This window comes from Thermobia domestica, chromosome 9, assembly GCF_964235325.1.
Source record: "Thermobia domestica chromosome 9, izTheDome1.hap1.1, whole genome shotgun sequence".
NCBI classification, from domain to species: domain Eukaryota; kingdom Metazoa; phylum Arthropoda; class Insecta; order Zygentoma; family Lepismatidae; genus Thermobia; species Thermobia domestica.
Window position 1 is genome coordinate 173,141,348 of NC_137462.1, and position 23,250 is coordinate 173,164,597.

A 23,250-nucleotide genomic window follows, 5' to 3' on the forward strand; every position below is an offset into this window, starting at 1 on the left:
TACAAACATTGCAAAAGATCTCATTACAATCATGAAGTCGTTGTCCAGTATGCACAAAAGAATAAACTCTGTAACATCTAGTACATTGCTTCACCATTTTGCATACAGGTTCCCCACGATGATATACAATATTACGATGATTGTTAAAACATTTTTCCCCGTAAAATTGCCGATTGCAGTCGTTGCATAATATCAGCGTTTGGTTCTTGTCGCATAGTGGTCTCTGTAGACATTTGGAGCACGTTACAGGACAATTTTTCACATGTCTGTTACGTTCACTATACTTTTTATGGCACGCCTCACAGTAGAAATTGGTTGCAAAACAAGCAGTTAAGGATTGGATGATGTCAAAATGACCAGCCAAACAAATCAAATTTATGGGAGTGCGATTTTCATCGCTGGGCCCCTCGTACATGATGTCATGGCCTGTGAAACTGGTATACACTGTAATTTTATATTCTTTGAGGTATGACTGGAATTGTCGTATTTCATTTACACTGGCACCATGATCCAAATTCACTCCTGCATTTGAACATAACGCATCGACTTCTTGGTCCACAATACATTTTGTTTGATATTGATACTGCTTATGTCGTTTCATATCTACATTCTTGTATTTTTTCAGGCCAATAGCAATAACAAGGGCGTACGCCAGGCACCTTGAATCTTGATTTTTTACACGTACAATCCCTCGCTTGCAACGTAATAATTCTTCATTTTGAAGTACTCCTTGCCGCAAACCGCCATAGCCACGTGGAATATCGACACGATGAAAATGAACCGTGAATGGCTCGTGCAGGAGAAACGCATTGTTACTTTGTAACACTCTTTCGAATGAGGCCCACATCGTTTCCAGTGTCAAGTTTCGTGCTTGGCGAAAACTCACCCAAAACGGTTTATTCGTATTCCGTGGCGATATTACTGATAAACCAACCATCGCCTCATCGTCGACATTGGCTAACAAATGGTCCAGCATTGCTTGGAAACTGTTGTGTACATACTGTATGATATCGGTTCCTACGGGTGGTGCGTTGAATTGAATTTCGAGCATTCTACCTTCAATGTTAAATCGTCTATAATGGCGAGTGATTTCATTGCGAACAGTAAAACCCGATTCGGCCATGTTAATAAAAGGAGAAAACAAACAAACAGGTACGGTAAAACAAATATGTAATGTGGGGAAAAAAGGAATTATGCAGCGTGAATTTACTACAAAAGAAAAGAAGAAAGAAAAATCTTAATCACCTGATAAACAGGAAATCATAACGTTCATGATAAATTCTTAACTAAACAATTCATGTAAAGGTCCTGAGTTTGATTCCCTGTCGGTGACGTTCAGAATCTCATTATGAAAGCACATGTACTAGAAATCAAAGTTTTTTTTAAAATAATTATGTTACTGAAATGAGTGTTTTATTGCTGTCAAACTCGAGAGCATTACATCAGCATGTAACTGACCTACCATTCTATAGTGATAAAAAGAATGCATGAATGAATGTTTCATCAGTACTGAGATGTGATAAAGTACGCGTAAGCATTTTTTCTACTCACAACGACCTTTAAATGATGCGTTTGCAAGTTGAAGAGACTCATCGAACATTAACGATACACATACGTAATTGTCGAAACAAAATCTGTATAGCGTATTTTTTTTTATTATTATTGTGACTAAGCGGTTAGCGTACATGGTTCGGACGTGGAAGGTCCTGGTTCAAGCCTCGGTGGGTTTGCTTTCCACGTCGGGGCATGTCAAGCCTTTTCTGTAATTTAATATTCTCACGCGTTATCATATATTCTTTTCAAAACTAAGCTAAATGGTTTACGTGCACACCTCATAATACATAAACGTACATAAATCGTCTATAATGACGAGTGATTTCATTGCGAACAGTAAAACCCGATTGGACCATGATTAAAAAATGAAAACAAACAAACAGGTACGGTAAAACAAATATGTAATGGGAAAAAAGGAATTGAGCAGCATGAATTTGAGTTGATTTTTTGATTTTTAGTTTAGCGTCCCTTTCAGTAGCGAGGCTATATGAGACGTGGACCTACTGATTAACGTGGAATCCGAACCACATGAGCTCCCCGCCGGGAATCGAACCCTGGTCTCCCACGCCAAAGGTACGTATGCTAACCGCTTAGTTCGGGAAATCATAACATTCATGATAAATTCTTAACTAAGCAATTCATGTAAAGGTCCTGAGTTTGATTCCCCTGGCGGTGACGTTCAGAATCTCATTATGAAAGCACGTGTACTAAAAATCAAAGTTTTTTAAAAAATAATTATGTTACTGAAATGTGTGTTTTATTGCTGTCAAACTCGAGAGCATTACATCAGCATGTAACTGACCTACCATTCTATAGTGATAAAAAAAGAATGCATGAATGAATGTTTCAACAGTACTGAGATGTGACAAAGTACGCGTAAGCATTTTTTCTACTCACAACGACCTTTAAATGATGCGTTTGCAAGTTGAAGAGATTCACCAACCATTAACGTTACACATACGTAATTGTCGAAACAAAATCTGTATAGCGTAAATCTTTTAACCAAATATTCATGCACTCTTTTTTATTTAAGCGGTTAGCGTACATGCTTCTAACGTGGAAGGTCCTGGTTCAATCCTCGGTGGGTTTGCTTTCCACATCGGATCGCTGTCAAGTCTTTTTTGAAATTTAATATTCTCATGCGTTATCATACATTCTTTTCAAAACTAAGCTAAATGGTTGACGTACACGCCTCTGGCCTTGGTTCAATCCCGGGCGGTTGCTCGAATATCACGTTAAGCTGAAGGGGCCGCTAATGCTTTCAAAGGGAATCGAACCATATTATTCTCAGACATAGTTTTAGAAATTTTGTAATGCATTCTTTTCAAAACTAAGCGCACACATTTTTCTGGCCATGGTTCAATTCCCGACGGGTGCTCGCTGAAGGGACGCTAAACCATATCATTATCGTGCTTACTTTTAATGTGTGGAGGTTCCTGATTCGTACTCCCACTTTCCCATTCCACTAATTTCTTCATAGTCTAAATATTTCGTACTAAAAGTAAAACAGTGTATGAGTGATCCACCCCCACAAATATAAAATAAAAATGATTTTCGAATCTTGTGTGAAAAATAAAATCTCACTGAACTTACCTCAAATTCAATGAACAAAAAGTCGGTGTAGTAAAGCTTCTTAAATGAAGACACTTTTCAAGAACAGATCTTCTTCACACGATAGTTGAGAGCGATGTAGGATTTGAAAAATGAAATTTAGATTTTTATTTAGGTCGCTGTGAAAACGACGTCACCGTCAGCCAATCAGAAACGAGGAAATTTATAAAATGACATCACAACGAACCAATCAAAACGCTCGCTGCTTTTGTCATGAATCACGAACCAAAACGATGTGTAACAATCGATCGTGACGTCATTCAAGTTTCTCAATAGTTACAACATCTAGTATCACAGTTCTGATCCCAAAATGCTTTCTGTCAGGATCATGTCACTACTTGTCGTAACTGTGACGACATTTCATTTTCCTCATATTCCATACGAGAATGTCAATGTTTGCTTTTTTTCCATGAATCATGCTGACACGTTCGTAGTAAAACAAAAAGTAATGCGATCCGCTGACGTTTGCATTTTTTCAATCATATGTGCTTCTATGTCGTCACACAAAGAAGTCTATCAGCATTTTATTTTAATCCACGTTACACTGTCAGATTTATTTTCTTAAAGTATATGTGTATCCTTTTCAATAACCATGGTTCGAAACCCACCAAGCATAATTAAATCCGAATTCATTCATAGCTAAGCGGTTAGGATACACGTCTTTGGTTTGAAAGACCTGAGTTCGATTCCTGGAGAAACATTTCTTAGGATTTTTCTAAAACTTGTTTCAATTTCTAGTTCGAAAATTTTAAAAGTTTAGTTCGATAAAAAGTTTGATTTGAGAAGCGTTACACTGTCAGATTTATTTTCTTAAAGTATATGTGTATCCTTTTCAAGGACCATGGTTCGAAACCCACCAAGATCGATTAAAACCGAATTCATTTAAGCGGTTAGCATACACATCTTTGGTTTGAAAGACCTGAGTTCGATTCCTGGAGAAACATTTCTTAGGATTTTTTCTTAAACTTGGTTTCAATTTCTAGTTCGAAAAATTTTAAAAGTTTAGTTCGATAAAAAGTTTGATTTGAAAATTTTTAGATGTGATTTACATCTTTAGTTCGAAACTTTTGTTTTAAAAAATGTTTTAGTTCGACAAAATTTTGTTTCAATTTTTTAGTTCGAAATTTTTTTTGGGTTCGAAAATTTTTTGTTTGAAACTTTTTTGTTTCAAAATTTTTTAGTTCGAAATTTTTTTTTGGGTTCGAAAATTTTTTGTTTGAAACTTTTTTGTTTCAAAATTTTTTTGTTTGAAAATTTTTGTTTAAAATTTTTTTTAGTTTTGAAATTTTTTTTAGTTCGAAAAATTTTTTCGTTTAAAATTTCTTGTACTCTGCGGAACCGTTTCGAAAAGAATCGGAGCAGTTTAGGTAGAAAAAAAAATCTGGCAACACTGTTTCCATTAATGAAGCGCTTACTGAGCAATAAATCGCTTAAACTCACAACAATGTGTTATAAGAAATCTACATGCGACACCTCTCTTTCACCATTGTTACTTCCAGAGACATAGGCTACTAATTCAAGGACAGGATCTCCATCAAGGTAAAAAAGCTGGTAATCATCTTATCTGTCAAAGAGAATGATAATATTTAAGGTAAACTTCAGTACAATATCATGATACCAAAAAAGGGTTATTTAAGGAGGAGGTTGAACCCTTCATGGGAACTTTAAGGATAACCATTAAAAAAAAAATCCAGGTCTAGGGTGATCACCGACATATTGCTCTATATTTCACTCATGGGGTGTGTGGCGGGTCTAAGATCACGTGACCTCTGTCGGCCAATCAGAATCGAGGTACCAAAACACTCATCTTACTCGTAAAAAAAAGGAAACGAATTTCAAAAGTCACTGGGCTTAAAATCACGTGACCTCTAGCAGCGTGGTACCAAAGAATTCATCTTACCCGTAAAAGGGAACGAATTTCAAATATCGCAGGGTCTAAAATCACGTGACAGCTATCAACCAATCAAAACACACATCTTACCCGTAAAAGGGAACAAATTTCAAAAATCCAGGGTGAGGTCGGGGTGACTCATGACGTCATACCACGTGACCTGGAAATTTGAATTTCCCGCGTGGGCGGGGCCTAACGTCACGTGACCTCTCTCAGCCAATCAGAATCGAGGAATTTTTGCTGACTCGACTAGATATACGTCGACCAGTACTACTATTGTGAATGAAATTCGTGTTAAAAAGACAACTGTGATATTTAGAACTGTCTATGTTATTGCCCAAAATCGCCTGTCGTTTACCGTGCATCTTATTAAATAGTAAGAAATAAATGGAATGAACCTCGAACAAGTTCTCTACTCTAATATTACGTGTTCAAATATTATTGACTTTGTAGTTACAGAAATGAACGAAAAATGACCCAGTATCTTGCGAATTCCAATGAACCCTTCGCGCTAATGATGGACGAATCCTCCACAGTGTCTCATAAATCTGTTCTCATTGTGTATATCCGTACTGTAGTTAATCAGGTGTATAGCAATATATTTTTAGGTTTATTTGAGTTATAGGTAACAAAAGGCAGAGAGGTTTGTGCTTCCATAGTTAAAACATGTGAAAGTATGAATCTTTCCAAAATGATATTAGGGGAAAGACTTATAGCAGTTTATATTGATGGCGCAAATAACATGCAAGGCGAAATAAATGGTGCTGTTTCTTTACTCCAGCGAGAATTAGACACCAATTTATTCGTGTTTCACTGCATGAGTCATAAGCTGGAACTGGCTGTTCACAACGTTCTAAATACGATTTCAGATATGGTTCATTTTCAAAGCCTTGTAGAGCGATTGCACAGTGTTTACTCAATGTCCCCGAACAACAGGCAAGAAATCGAATTAATATCAGAAGAAATAGGTATTCGGTTCTATAATATTACTAAAGTTTTTGATTTACGGTGGTTAGGCTCTTCATACCGTTCAGTAGAAGCATTGCAGAAGTCCTATCCTGCGCTAATGGAACACTTTCGAGAAGCTTTTACAAATTTGCAGAGAAGCTTTCAGCAGTGCGCAATATTTTCAGATCTGTAAGTAAAACTCAAAGTGAAATTTTGTTTATGAAATGTCCATGATCCGAGATACGCTGGAACCGCTACATATCCTTAGCCTGTTTCTACAAGAAAGGTCTGCATCCCTTGTACAGGTAATAAGCAAAATTGAAAAACTGTAAATGTTCTGGAAGCGTTGAAAGAAAAAGGCGGCATATCCATGGAACAATTACGTCAGTTTGAAGAAACTGGTCAGTTTTGTGGAGTCTCACTGGCAAAATCCTTAGACAATTCTCTTGTGAAGTACCAGAAAATAAGATTGCAAGGGTCTAGCAGATAACATACGCTCGAAACATTCAGTGGGGCCGAGGTTTTGCTACAGTCCAATTGGCGAGAAGAATTGTCTGCAAGAAAGTTAAACGGCGACAAAGAAGTAATGCAAATTTCGAAAATAAAATAAAATAAAAAATAAAAGAATTAAAATTTTCCTCTGATGATTCAGCCAAAATTCTGCAGGAATTTCGAGAGCAGAAGATGAAACCTAATATTGGTCCAAATCCACAAAATCTTAACATGGAAATCAGTGTTCTTCCAGTTTCTTCCGCAGAGTGTGAGAGGCTTTTCCAGCTTAAACTTCCAGCATACTTATACTAGAAACGTCGAATCTGTGAAAACCCTCGAATTTATTCTTTTCATAAACGTTAATAAACCAGATATTACCTCGCTCAATGCAGAAAAGTATGCCATCAGCTGGATAAAAAATGGACATCATGACATCATGCTACTACTAACAAACCAACTGGGAAAAAGACGGTATCCGATGTAAAACAACCTCGTATTGCTACACTATTCTAAAGTGAGGTACGGTGTGAAAGTATTGTTAATTTCTAAAAGCAGTGTTAGATAACATGCCGTAAATCATGCTTCAGCTTAACCCTGTCTTTGATCAATTCTGGATTCATTTTAATGCCAGTATGTTTTGTTGGCAAAAAGTTTACTTTCAGCAGAACATTGATAGGTGCACAAACCCCTGAATCTAATTTTATTAAGTACAAGGAGCAAAATGGTACTAAAATTTATTTATGATAATGAGGAATGGCATTTAGTAGCGTCTTTCCCCTTCTATTTAATAAAATTAGGCTCAAGTATATGTGCACCTATCACTCTTCTGCCCAAAGTAAACTCTTATCTGTTTTTGTATTTATTGTTCGGGCAGGGAATTTGGTCTTTAAGGACCAAATTAGAACAGACTAAAGAATTACTTGTCATAGCAAAATCGTTTTACGTAGGAGTGTGACACTTGTTATGACAAGGTGTGCAGATTGCAATGCAATTATATGGCCTTTACTGGATGCTGTACACTTGTCCTCAGCAGTAGGACAACAAGTAGTAAGGTAACTAATGCATGCAATCTAATCTACCTAACCAAATCTTATCTAACGTGCCTATCCGAATTCATCATAAAATTTTTAAAAAGTTTAAAAAATGATGAACTTGGGGTCTCCTATCAAACTAGTATCATAATTTCAAAGTAGGTAGGATTAAAAATAACGTTGTCCCAACCCCACTTTAAAGATGTTCTGTTATACAGAACACAATCTTGCATTAATATTCCCCCCTTCTACAAAATCCACAAATAAATCACTGATAATAATAATAATATTTCTCTATCTTTGAAACTAAGGGAAGTACCTCATTTCAAGCAGAACAAGTGTTGAATTTCGTGACCATTGATTATAATGGAATCTGCTTTGCATTTTTTAAAAACACGTGTTTCTTACTGATTATAATAATAGCAATTCTGAAGCCATAGAATGTATGTTATCATGCTACAAAAATGTCCGTTTAAGAGCAATCTTGAAAACAAGATAGCTTCAGACACATTATGAGTAGCTATTGTACTATATCGAATAGCATTTTCTATCTGCATAAGTTATTTAAAAATTTATAACAATCGGGTCACTCATCGGATGAATCAGTAGCACAGTCTGGTTCTGGAGACAGGGAACGTTCCTGGTTTTCACATGACACGCAAGTACGTACATCAGCACACTGAAGTCCTTGTATGGCACACACATTGCCAGTCCTCTATTCTACAGGTTTTTGTCTTTGTGCAAGAGGAGCTAACCATTTCCAATATTTCTTCTGGAGCGATGTCTTCAGTTGTCCATTTTATGATAAGATCGTCACAGCCTCTTTCCCAGCAATGCCCCGCTGGACCGGCAAGGTTTTCCTGAATTTCCAGATATATGCTTGGTAGTTTTAATTGCGTCAGGTGTTGCCATTATTGATTATTAGTTTGTGGAAGCAAATGTGGCACTTGTTGACTTATGCAATTGAGACTGTACCTTGTTGTACCCATGTCATCACTGTTAGTTATAACATACATTGCACTGGTATACTTCATGAAACACCAAGTTTCTGTAGTACATTCAACTCCAGAGTATTCCCAAGGCCTTGAAAAAGTTCAAGATATTGTTCGTGTTTCTGCATTAAAAGGAAAGGTTTTATTTTTCCTTTTCCGACAAATGCTTCTACTGAATCGCAACCCGTAAAAGCGTGAATCCCAAAAGAGCATTACATATGTTTGAATTCATGGTTTCATCAAGATGATGAATATCAATAAGTGGTAGCCTGTTCTTAATTCCTGTTTTCAAATATACTTTTCCATCAAAGGTTTGCGAAAATACAAGCAATAGTAATTCAGCATCAGTGTCTGCAGAGCATACTACAACAGTTTTACATCCATTGCATAAGAAATGGTTTAAGTGAAAAAAAAAAAAAAATAGTCGAATGTCAGCTTTCTCTTGAAAGAACTGAAGACTGGGAACTAGGTCAACAGACATGTCACTAATCTGTGCATTTTTTACCATCTGTAACAATTAGTTGCTTTCCAGGTATTTGTAACTGATATTTCGTTGTTTTCCACTCTTGAGAAAGGAAATAAGTAAGTTCCGTTTTAATTTGTCCATTGCTTAAAAAGCGCATCCAATTTGATTGAGTTGTTAGTTTTTTGATCACCACCTGCAATTCTTATGTAGTATTTCATGTAGTTTAGTGGCGGTTAGTGCACTTCAAAGGTGCTCCCAGTTTTTATTGATGTTTCTTTGTAAACATCGGGTACCAAGTCCACTCGTTTTACACCTCTACGATAACTGTTGAAGATAATTGTTTCAAATGCTAATTCTGCTAACAGGCTCCATGATTTTGGGATGGAACGTAGAATGTGAAGTACTGACATTGTATCAATTATTACGCAGTCAGTCATGCTGAGACTTTCACAATTAAATATAGAACATTCCTGTTCAATATGAATGACCACAGCAGATTTATTACCTTGAACATTTCACCATCACTTGTGGTGAAACATGGAGGAACAGAAGTTAGTGGAAATTTCATCACATATTTCATGTCAAGTTTCCATTTTTGACCAAAAATAGCTAATCGAGGAAATAATTCACGGTCACTCTTTCACTTGATGCACAGATGTTTCTTTCAATTCTACGCTCTTACTTGGTGGCATACAAGCTGATGGTATTGTAGTCTTATTTATTGGAGCATAGAAGTTGATTTCATTTTGTTGTAATCGCTTCTTAATAAATTCATGAGCCAGGTTGTCTTCTTCTCTCTCGGCTTCAAGAATCAGATTTGAAGTGCTTCTATTAAGTTCTCTTCTAGAACTGAGGACAGTAACACATGATGAAGTTTAAATGGATTTAACCCCACTCGTGACATGATTGCTGTAGATCAGTTTGACTCCCGCTTCATACAGCTGTGACTGAAATCAGCGTGTGTATCTTCACTTCTAACTACTCAGATTCCTGCGAATTCTTGAAACTTTGGGCTACTCCAATATGTACATGTTGATAGAGAATCCATTGATCTAGAGCATCTTCATTTTTACTGAATTTTATGATGTATCCTTTAACTTTCTTGCTTCTGTTTGCTCTCCCCACAACATTATCAATTGCAACACCACTGAAGGGTAAAGCACTGATGTGGGCAGAAAATCCATAGGTTCGAAAGTCTATATCAGCTTCTCGATGTGCGAGGGGCTAGAGACATCATTGTGACCCAGTAATAAGTCAAATGTCTGGCGTAGTTATGGTGTTCATACGCAAACATGTAAGGAATTATCCTTCTTGTACAAAACAAATAAAGATCCCAATCAGCCTCTCTAACTGCTCTTATTAAACTAAAAAACGCTTCACACATGTGAAGACATGATTCCCACAGTTGAAATATTGGTCCATGGATACAGTTGGAAAATGTTTACTACATGGTTTTCAGATTTATAAAAGGTTGATATGATAAAAATTCTTGCAGAGGTGTTGACGAATGAGACTGACGAATTGTCTGAATTTGCTCTTCTATGCCTGTTAAGACATCGTGTGACAAAGAGTTCTGTCCAGTTTCTGTGAGCCAATTGAGAAATACTTGTACTTTCAGAACCATCATACTTTCGTATGTGAGTTTCAAGGATCTCATGCACCGATTGTAATGTCTACATGCAACTACACTTTCAACAGAAGCCACAGATACTACTCCTCACTTAGTAAGTAAATTTGCTAAGCTAATAATCCGAATTTTTACCTACGACTATTATTGCTGCAAAATTGATAATGTGAAAATCTCCAATTCGTGGAATAATGTTAGAGAAAAACGGCTGCTCTTTGCTCATAACTTCCACCTTGTTGCAATATATTGCTTGGCCACCTACAACACACACAAAAGGTAAGTCTAGAGCCTTCCTAACGTTCTCTTTTAAAATTGAGAAAATCACTGCAATATTCGTTGGGGACTATGGATTCCCTGGAATTTGTTCGATAACACTCTTATTCTGTTTTACATCAGAAACAGTATGATTGAAACCAGTCCATGATGGCAGAAAAACTTACAATAATGCGCCATGCCTACCGAAGGTTTCAGTACTTCATTATTTTGAATAACTGTCTTCTAACATGCTAACAAGAGCTTTGAAAGCACGCATACTATGTTTCCGTAGTATGATAATATATATTCTCTGTCTTTGGAATTATTTTCAGTGCAATCAGTATCAAAATCCTGTTTTGTTTTTAAAAACACGCAAAGTAGATCTCGTTATAATCAAAGCCCACAAAATTGAACACTTCGTTCTGGTTGAAGTGAGCTACTTTCTTTAATTTCAAAGATATAGAAATATTATTATTATTGTTAGAAAGGTAAGATTCCACTCTATAACGTTTACTTCCAGGCGATTTTTCATATCACTGGTAGTTTCAAAGTTATCCACCATGAAACAAGCATAAAGGAACAAAGAATTCTAAATTTTGTAGATAAAAGTCACTATATTTAAAGATGGCGGCACTATATAAAAATTATACTAACTCAAATAACTTTTGACATTCATTACCTTTAATTTGACACTAGAATGAACTTTTTATCTTCATTCTGTGATGAGATATAACCAAGTAAGTATGAATGGGTGTGGTCGCACGACCGCCATATTTGTGACGCCATTTTAAGGGTGATGGACACTTTTACTAACATGCTAATTCTATTTCACCGCATTTTTCTCTATAAGAATCCGTTATAAAACCAAATCGACAAAGAAGTGCAACCTAGACCCCACCTAGCCGTCCATCTATATATTTTTTGTTATGCATCAAATGGAACTGGGAAGCATGATTACTATAATTATATGAATGTCCAACACTGCTCTACAACTAAAACCATCTAGCGGTAAACATCTTTCTTTCAACTATAACTGATTGACTATAGCTGCCATCTGGTGAAGATTTCTATAACCAGTTCCTCGCCTGATGCTTGTATGGAAAGTTCATTTACATGCTTGAAAGTCGTTTCTTCAGTAAATGCATAAGCGATCATCGTAAAACAACATTCAACGGACGTTTTAAAATATAAAGACAGATACTCAGACAAAACTTGTGTCTGGATTTTAAATGCTTTCTGAGTTAAAGTTGAGTTGTAGAACTGAGATAGGAAAAGATTAGCTAGAGATAGATTTGCTTAAAGTCCAAAAACTACTCTGATGCTGAAAAAGAAAATGTGTTCACTGATATTATGCAAGTCACGTATACATAGAAGAAGCAAATTCAACTCATATATGTATGTAGATGAATGCAAACAAGTCACGAATTTTTTTCTCTTTGTTTTGAGGAAGAATGCAAGAGCATGCGTATATATATGTATGTGTGTAACAACGAATTGAATACATATATGAGTCAGATGAGAGCGGTTGACTGCGCTTGTCTATTCAGTCTAAAACTTCATTTCTTTATTAAACAGCCATTTGTGAAGCGATTTGAATTAGAACAAAAATGTGGGAAATGGAATTGCTTCCACTCTTTTCATTCCCTCTGTTCAAGGCTTATGGATCAGTGATGTATTAGGTAATATCGATGCTGTATATGTTTCCTAAAGTGCTGCGCTAAATAATATTGCCTAGTGGCGGGTCCAGAAGTTATAGGCAGTCAGGGGTGGTGAAGAGGGTGCTATAAAAGTGAGCTATCGATGCTACTGATATGACTTACGTATTCATCAATTGTTCGCTATACACGTTACGTTCCCAGACAGTACGAATCAAGGTTGATACAGCCGATGTCATCCTGTAGTTGTCTTTCGCTGTTCAATTTTCTATTGTGAGTGTACTGAAGAAAATCATTTCAACACTAAGAGCGAGAAAAACTGAATATTTTTCATTTTATCTTACATTGGATATATCAATATTACAAATGATAAAAATTTATCATGCCCAAGGTACTAAATGCCAAAAGCGTCGGTGGACCAGCGATGCGTAACTAGTGACCTCTTGGCAAAAATTGGATGCTTTGCAGTAATGATCCGCTGTGCCTTCCCTTTCGTTTTGAAAATTATACCACCAGCGTTCCACCACTGGCAGAGGCGCGACTAAACGCCAATGAACTACAAAATTACCTCTCCAAATACGTTAAATCACCTATATGCGTGATTTGTTTACACTAAAGTGAGTCTTTAAAAAGCACTAAAAAGTACCCCCGGAGCGGGCTCGAACCACCAACCTTATCAATAGGCGGGTGTTCTTCCGACTTCGCCACGGAGGCAATGTAGGAGACGTTGCATGTAGAGGGATAAATCGTTCAGGTCTTTTTAATTTGGCCAATCAGAGTGCTCCTTAATGTAAACAACTTGAAACTCAAGCAATAGGCTTTTACAACCCAAGGAAACCTAAAATAGTTTTGAAATATACAATATTTGTATTAATGATGTCCATTGTGAAAAAAAATGTTAAAACAAGTTTCAAATTTGCCACTTTCCTATATAAATTCCAACCGAGTAAAGTATTAAATTCTTAACATCATTAACAACTTTTAAAATTGAGACAACTACTAAACCTCAGTTTTTGGTATTTAATTTCTACGAAAACATTGACACGTTTTCGAAAAAGTGATTTTTGGAAGGATACTGCTTTCAGTGTTTAATTATGGGCAGCAACATGATTCCCAACTGGGCAAGTGGCTCGATGGATTCAAAATATCGTTGGGATTCCTGACATAGAGAGAAACCATATTCCTTATTTTTAGTCTTAGTTTTACATATACTTAGTTTTGTTTTACATATAAATAGTAGATGTTCTAGGGAATAGTCAGGGCTAGTAGACCTGGACGAATAGAGGAATTGTAAACCGTAGCTTTAGTCTGTAATAAATACCAGTTTCAAACGTTTAACCGAAACCAAACCGAACCGAAAAATGGTTCTATTTTCTATTGATCAATAACGTGTTCTTCCAAAGTAAGTTACTAAGAGAAAGACATGGGGAATCGTAATTTCGTTGAACATTGAAATAGCACATCCACAATTACTTAATCTAAAAAGAAATCATTCCATATAGTTCGAGCTTTGTTTCACAATATATGAGAATATTCTCAAAAAGTTCAATCCAATGTCTATTTCAAACCGAACAGAACCAATTATGGTTTGTTTTCTGAAATAAACTGACACAGTGGTTTGAAATTTAAACCGTACCCAAACTGGTTAACCGACTAAGCTATATTTTGGAGCATTTCTAGTGGATTAGTCTTTCTATTGTCTATTGTTGTTTTCAACCCATCGGGCCACTTGAGTAGTTGGTCATCATGTTGCGGGCAACAATTATGTGCGCAAAGTAGTGTCCTTCCAAAAATAACTTTCTTAGAAAGTGTCAAACTTTTTGTATAAATTAAATGCCAAAATCTGAGGTTTAGTAGTTGTCTCAATTTTAAAAGTTATCAATATTAATTTGAAACTTTACTCTGTTAAATTTATATGGAAAAGGGGCAAATTTGAAAATATCGTTGTTTTAACATTTTTCAATAATGGACATCATTAATACAAATGTTATTTATTCCAGAACTATTTTAAATTTCCTTGGATTGTAAAAGCCAATGAGTTGAGTTTACTATTGTTTACATTAAGGACCACTCTGATTGGCCAAATTAAAAAGACCTCAATGATTTATCCCTTCAGATGAGATGTCTCCTTAATCCCTTACGTGGCGAAGTTAGTCCTCAACGCTAGTCTAGTGGCTAGGTCAAAAAGGCCTTGTATACGAGGAAACTCTGGTTGCTTAGGAAACTTAGATATAATCGGTTATTTTTTTAAAATAAGTCGGAAGGACATCCGCCTATTGATCAAAAGTTAGTGGTTTGCGCCCACTTTGGAGTACTCTTTTCTTTAGTATTTTCTAGGCTCACTTTCATGTAAACAAATCACGTATATAGGTGATTTAACATATTTTGGGAAAGTAATTTTGTGGTTCATTGGCGTTTCGTCGCGCTTGCCGCTGGTGGAATAATTTTCAAAAATGAAGTGTAGCCACAGCGTATCGTCGCTGCAGAGCATCCAATTTTTGACCAGAGGTCGCTAGTTGCCCATCGCTAGTTCAATGACACTTTCGGCATGGGGTAGCTTGAGATTCAGGTTGTTTACATTATAAGTTTTCTTTCTCTGCATTTCACAAAAACAAAATATCCATACATAAATAGAAAATATGTATAAAGAGTACGTTTGACTGCGCGAGCCACACACCACGTTTTTGCGGGCCAACGGTTAGATTTTGATTTCCCCAATATCGAGTAGACTGGATAAAATGTTGAACTCGACAATCTGCAATATATATTAACGGCTCGTGAAAGAATATAATTATGAAGAAATATCCGAAGAGATATACTTATACAACCGTCTCCTTTAGCCTAGCCGCCATAATCGTGAGACGTAAAACTTAAAGATCTCATTTCATTTCATCTCCGAAGATATGTATGTAAACTGTAGTTTCACGTAACATTTAGCGTCGATGCTCAAGCAGGGCGTAAAATTTCATCATATCTAAATGCTGCAAAATCCTCTAACACTACTTCCATCACTCATTGGCAATTTAGATTTGACTATTGTAACACTTTCTATTATATTATGGCAGAAAAAAGAGTTTTACAACAGTAGAATTGTGAAAGTGTGCACTTTGCAGAAGACACTTAACACAAAGTTTTCCCCCTTGTTAAAAAGCTATGTATTAGAGTAGTGAGAGAAGCGTTGGTTTCATATCCCGTTGGTCCTGGGTTAGAACCTCGTTCGGTAATTAAAGGTATTTTGTTTATTTCTAATATTGATACATTCAATGTAAGATAACATGGAAAATATTCAGTTTCTTTCGGTCGTAGTGTTCAAATGACATTCTTCAGTGCACTCGCAATAGAATAGTAATTGCGAAAGACGACTACAAGATGACGTCAGCTGTATCAACCTTGATTCGTACTGTCTGGGAACGTAACGTATTTAGCGAACAATTGATGAATACGTAAGGCATATCGTTAGTATGGGTCAAAAATACGACTGATAAAATATAAACATTATTGTTTCCCACCAATTGCCTGTAAGTTTCATCTACTGCTAGAAATATTAATGTTTTACGTAATTCACGATTTCAGATACGTCTCATACCAACGAAAGACCTCAAATTCAATTAAAAACTTCACTAAATATAAAATATAGCCAAGTCTAAACTTTTCAATAATAATAATAATAATAATAATAATAATAATAATAATAATAATAATAATAATAATAATAATAATAATACAGGAATAGCAGAACTACAATATAATTACGTAAACAATACCTTCCAATAAAGAAAAAAATACTTGCCACGATGGGATTCGAACCTGGGTCTGTGCCATACGAGTTTCATACTTTACCACTCTACTACAAATTGCTCATACAGAGATAGGAAAATAAACTAGTAATTACGTAACTTAAAAGTAAAACTTTATATTTCAACACGTGTTGATATAATTCAAAGAATGGAAAAGTAATGTCTGCCATCTCTTCTTCTTTGGAAATTACAAGTTACGGTAAGTAAGAATACTAATGTAAATCGGGATCATCGATAAAAACTATGCGGTAACCTCAACTTGGAGAACGTTTTGTGATATTTTCCTTATTGACGAAGCTCTATATAACTTGTTTTTAAGTTAAAGAAGGAAATCGCGAGTAAGCCATTGTTTCACTCACATAAGTAAATTTCCTTATACGAGCATTAGTATGTTGTGTATCGTCTTACATGCAACAATTTTAACCAGCTAATGGTTTGTGTGGAATTTGAAGTGACGCGTTAGTTAAGCGGTTAGCGTATTGAACTTCTATCCCGCGGACCCGGATTCAAATCCTAGAAAGGTTGAATTTTTTTTCAAATGTTTCAATATCAATTTCAATACATACTCAGTGTGGTAAGCAAGTTCTTCTCCTCTCCAGAAAGAAAAAGGATATTGGAATGAGGAGAATTGAAGAACCTCTGTCAATGGAGGCAATGATTTACAATCTTATATCCAGCAGTTGTTCTAGAGTTGATATTTTCATTTATTATCAAGCATTTTCTGATTAATGCTTTTTCAATATTTTTATTTCTCTGAACATACAATATATAACGAAATAATATATTACATACATAGCAATATTCAGAATAATATATGGTGTTCATTGAACAACACGATCCGAACCATAGTGATTCATCCCAGAATGGAGAACTGTTTCGTTAGTCAGCTACTTTATAATTTTACCTGCATAAACACCTGGATCAGTGATACCAACTGCTGTCAGTACAGAGAAAAGTTTCGTGTAAGTAGGTTTGCATCTGTTTAGGCGTTTTCACAACTGCAAATTATCTGGACCCCAAGTAATGGAATTAGAGCTCTTAGGGGGGAGGTATTTTTGCTAGTGACTGTACAGACAGTATTATCAAAACAGTTTTCTCCCAAACTCCTAAACTAAGCAGTATAAACATTTAATTTATCTAAAGCTTCAATTTTACTTTTTTCTTATGTCCTGTATCATGACGTTAACAAAGGATTAAAACCTATATTATTAATGACGCATTAAGTCTGCCATTTTCTTAAAATTAACTGATATACACCATAATTTTAGTTCGTGTACTCTTCTTCCATTTTTATATAATTTCCTGTGTATTGGCAAATGGAATCTTACCTCTCTCAAACGCATACCCAAACACATTTGTAATCTTTGAGTGACTTACAAATTTTGTAAAGATCTACGATGGGTTTTGTTTTCGTCTTTTTTTGGTCCTTTTGATTCATCTTGATACGTTTTCACTGCCATCATAAATCAGATTTTTTTAAAATTTTAGTTTTGAAAGAATGCCATGTATATTTAATTTCTCCAAATGTATAATATGTTCAACCTCATTCCAAGACCACCAGTATTCTACTAGCTATATGTTTACAATTTATGTAGAAAGATATTTACCTGACCACAGTGGACCAAATATATCTGAGGTACGACAGCTGTTACTCACAGGAAGAAATATCTTTTCCCATTCCGCTGAGACGTAAATCCATCTTTTGGATTCCAATATTAGTGTTCGTTCAGTTGCATATGCAACAATGAAGCAATATACAACATGATGTAGTTGACAACCATACCCACATAACTGAAAAAGAGTTCATTACACGTTAAAGAAAAATACTTAAGAAGTGTAAATGAAACTCAATATGTGGATCTTACATCGCTTAAAAAATGAAATGAAATCTTTGACTTTAACGTCCCATGAGTATATCTAAGGGAGACGATGATTTTTAAAGCAAGTGAATGATGATGGAAGAATTGGTGGATTGATAAAGTGGTAGGAATCGGGAATATCCCGAAAAAACGCACAATCACGATGTCCACCACAGCCGGAGATCGAACCAAGAAGCCCATGCACCAGAAGTAAGCGTTCTACCACTGAGCCAAAGTGTCCCCTTTACATCGCTTAAATATATGTTTCTGTGGAATAGCTGCAGAATGCGCACTTAAACTTTCATTTAAATCAGCAGTTAACTAAGAACCCTAAGACCACAAGATGTGCTAGGCATGTGCTATTTAGATGTTCCAGCTACTTTTTAGGTACCCGTCACTTGGTACATATGATACTCATGTGCTAAATATGTACTTCAGCTACCTACAGTTTCAGGTACTTGTTACACCTAATTGATATTTATAACTATGTACCACAAATATAGCATTTATATAACTAGCACTCTAACAGTCATTTGTTTTTATATCGTCACTTGAGACATATCTGTCATGTTCTAGGTACATCATTTAGATACTTATTGTTTCAGATACCCTAACATCACAAGATGTGCTAGGCATTCGCCATTTAGGTGTTCTAAATTCATCTCCCACATTTGATGCATTTTTTGCTTCTTTTTCTAAGCGATTGTGTACTAGAAGCAATAAACGCATCAACTTTATTAGATGGCAACTGTCGCCGATCATTTGAACTGAATATGGAAGAACCATGAAATAAAGTGAATAGATAATCGTCAATTTGTTATAAAATTACATGGCGAGCAGATTTTATCTGACCCCAAACGGTTACAGTCGAATATATGCGGTTAACGGAGCACTCTGATTAGCCCAATACAAAAGACCGTAACAATTTATCCCTCTACAAGCGACATTCTCTTCATTGCCTGTGTGGCCAAGTCGGAAGAGCGAGCGGGTAGTAATTCAAAGGTTGGTGGTTCGCGCCCACCCTAGGGTAGCCCTACCTGTTTACTTGTTTAAAGTGTTGTTTAGACTCACCTTAATGTAAACACATTACACATATAGGCGATTTAACATTTTTGGGGGAGCAATTTTGTGGTTCATTGACGCTTACGGAATGGGGAACATACTAGGCACGTTCCCCAGGTACTACCATGAGCAAAATAAATGACGCGTCTCTTTATTTTGAAGTTTTTTGAAAATATCTCCATTTTCTTTATATGTTCGAAATTTCGGAAGGTTTCCCCAGCAGGACAGGTTAATAACAAACCCGTTTTTAATATTTGTGTTAGATATTAGCTTAAAATAAAGAAATTAGAAGCAAAAAACATTAAATCGACAGAAATCTCGAGAATTACCAACTCTGCTAAAGTGGGAAATTTTCAAGAACACGAGGGAATTCTGCATTTCAACACGAAGCAGTGACATCTATGTCATTGAGAGAAATGTGGATTAAATCTACAAACTAAACTTTTAACGAATATTTCTAGTATGTCTTATTATATGCATTATCTGCAAACTCCAAATATATGAATATATGCTAAGTATTAACATAAAGATAGAGCAAATAGTGGAAATTATCTATGGAAAAGGACGAATTGGTAGGACGATCGTAATGAAATATCGTCTTTACCGGAACAGGCTCAGTTCACGTAAAAAAAACAAATAGCTCAGTTAGTTAAAGCAACGAGTCTGTATGCTGAAGGTAGCGGGTTCGATCCCGTGGAAGTGCCGTTATCATTTTTATCACTACACTACGGTTATTTTTTTTATTTTTTTATTTGGGAAAGAATCAAATTGTAACGTATGTGTAAAACTCATGACGATACCAAAAAAAGAAAAAAATGCTGTTGTCGCACTTGCATTAGCGTCCCTAATTTTGTTTGCAAACAGTTTCGTAATTATTTCCCCTGTGCTCACTGCTCACCATATGCTCGCTGGCGCATAACGAATGTTTCCCAGTAAATGTTAATTCTAATTTGGAGAATTTTATAAAGTTTCACAATATTTCTTACTAGATAGTCTTCTATCTACGTGTTTGGATATTTTGATAACAGATTTCCCTATTAAATGTTTAATTTTCCCTAGATGTTTAATTACGGAAAAGTTTTACAATGTATTTGTATTGAATTGAAATTGTTTTGAATTTACTACATAAGGTAAGTAGACCGAAGGAGGAGAACTCAAGTAATTGATATTCTACGTAAAAGCAACCTATTGTAGAATGATGATGCTTCTTACCTTCAGCACATAATCTTTACGTTAGTCAGACAGAGAAAAATCCTGGTTTTTCCTCCTCTATGACCACCCATCTTAAACCTCTACATATCATTGTTCGTCTCACAAAATTTCGGTGCTCCAAAAACATTCAAATAATAATAATAATAATAATAATAATAATAATAATAATAATAATAATAATAATAATAATAATAATAATAATAATCCTGAATATGCCATCCTTACATAATGTAGGATATCTTAGTTTCCTAGTTTAACTCTTAAATGTCTTAGTTTAAAATGCTTTCTTTAGTACTTATTTGAGCAACCATGTAGGAGGGGGTACGACTTTTTATTTTGCCCCTCTCATTTCAGTAGCATTCCAACAGAAAGTAATTTTTGATAAGCAGGACAGACAAAATGAATAAGAAATATATTTACAGCATCCTCTCCCCTTTCATGATTGGAATATCACGTAATATTTTTTATTCTACGAAAGATGGTCCTGTGCGGTTAGGGGTAGGTAACTAAAAAAATACCTAATATATAGCACCCCTTGATTGTAATATTACCGCTTCTTTATATGTACGAGGGAGCCCCTACACAATCAAGGGTGACAAAAAGAATAGGAAGACTGTCTATTGATTCCAGTGGTGGATCCAGCACGAACTCCTGGGGGAGGAGAGGGGAAGTGAAACATTCTTTTGATGATGTGAAGCTGTCACAAATTACCAGTTAACTAAACTAAACAATAGTGGGGGGAACTGGAACCCAGTCAGTTTAAATTGATGTAAAAGTTTAATTTTTAGATTCATATTAAAGTTTTGGTTTCAAATGAGAATTTCAGTCCAAGTGGTCAATGATCAAATCTCGTGGGGCTCTTCAGTGTAGGCTAATACGGCCCCCTTATGAGAAAAGGCAAAATTATTAACATGTTTATAACTTTCGAATTTTTCGTCTATTTTAAAGAAATATTTTGCTTCGTATTAAAGTGTTGGTTCCAAATGACAAACTCAGTCCGTGTGGACAATGATCAAATCTCCGGGGGGGTCTTCAGTATAGGGGGCTACGGCTCCCTTATGGGAAAAGGCAAAAATATGAAAATGCTTATAACTTCCGAATTTTCCGTCTATTTTAAAGAAATTATTGGCTTCATATTAAAGTCTTGGCTTCAAATTACAATTTCAGTCCGTGTGGACAATGATCAAATCTCGGAGGGCTCTTCGGTGTAGGGGTTTCGGCTTCTTTATGGGACAAGATTCACGTAGTTGATATTGCAAAATTGTTTTGTATATATAAGTGGAAACTTGCACCATTTGGTTAATTTTACCTCTTATGTTTTGCAGATTCATATTCCAAGCAATAGTTACTTCGCAGAGCTAAAAGAAGGCACTTACTAGTTTCATTAAAATGAAATGTCTTTTATGAGAGGAGCAGACGAACGAACAGGCACCCAAACGTTGGTTGAGTCGTACGGTTGAAACTCGTTAAGCTCGCTTCAATTATTATTATTATTATTATTATTATTATTATTATTATTATTATTATTATTATTATTATTAATAATAATAATAATAATAATAATAATAATAATAATAATAATAATAATAATAATAAAGCATTTCAGGGACCTTTGGTGCAGGGGATCCGTGGCTCGATTCCACTTCGTGCCAAGTGAAATTTGAGGTGGACAAATACCGTGTGCATGGGTATGTGTTTTCTTGAGATTTTCCATTTTCCTCCCACTTTCTTCATTTCACCATTTCATTCATCATCATTCTCCCTTAGCGTAGGTGCATAATCGTCCAACGTTAAACTAGATATTGCAATTTCAATAATAATAATAATAATAATTAATTCAACTGAAAGGACTGTAATTTATGTGGACAGCAATTATCATAAATATGCAACCATTATATAAACAATGCTTTGAGTAGAAAGATAATCCTTCCCAAGTGTTAACGAATGCGCACGAGATAAGACATGTCTCGAGAAAGAGACAAGACGCGCTTTGTGACATCCAAGATAATACGAGGCAAATGTTTTGGACACGAGATAGCTTGTAAAATGTCTCGACTTGTCTGGAATGTCTCGAAAACAAAAGTCTAAGTTTTAAAATTATTTTTCAAGATCTATTCTCTCAGAAGTAGTTCTCTGCCTTAAAATTAATAACGACATTTGTGATTTAAAAAAAGATAAACAATGCCTAAAGTTAATAGTTAACTTTTCGAAAAGAAGCTTCATTAAGGGTGAACCTGAAAGACGTGACATCAAAAGGAGACAAATGGTCCTCTTGCAGTTTTCGAATTCAGCTTCGTTGTCGAGATACAGGGTTGCCAACTGGTCGTGTTTGGGAAACTCACTGGGAATAAATTCAAGTCCAAGAATAAACTACTACGCATATATTTTTCAGGTCAATTGACTTATACCATGTTGTAAGGTCAAATATTTATTTATGAAGTGTGTACAAAATTCGCCAGGGTCTTTTCTGAGAAAATCGTCGAGAAAAAGTCACCTCCAAGAATAAACTACCCCTCGTAAATTTTTCTAAGAGAAATATCTGATACTGCAATATATGGTTGTTAATTAAATATTGATTGATGAAAAATAAACAAAATTGTTAAAACCATTTTTGAGAAAATTGCGTTTTTCGATTTTCGGCTGTTTGTAAACCACACTTATTTTAGGTGGTAGGAAAAAATGGAAAAGCTCCTGTAAGAATACTAAGTAAACCCTAAGTTTAAAATTTGGTGTAGATAAGTTGAACGGTATGGCCTCTAGGCGAGTGCATATAAAAGTGTGCCGAACGGACGGACCGG

At 35.5% G+C, this 23,250-nt stretch overlaps 1 protein-coding gene across 3 annotated transcripts in view; it reads right to left on the bottom strand.

Annotated features, from left to right (window-relative positions):
- The window catches only part of LOC145695218 (alpha-(1,6)-fucosyltransferase-like), a 250,604-nt gene that overhangs the window by 110,475 nt on the left and 116,879 nt on the right, over nucleotides 1-23,250 (bottom strand). For all 3 annotated transcript variants that reach the window (XM_081772207.1, XM_081772206.1, XM_081772208.1), the window contains exon 6: nucleotides 17,927-18,110. In XM_081772207.1, coding sequence (XP_081628333.1) covers nucleotides 17,927-18,110 — 184 coding nt within the window. The remainder of the gene's footprint in view (nucleotides 1-17,926; nucleotides 18,111-23,250) is intronic.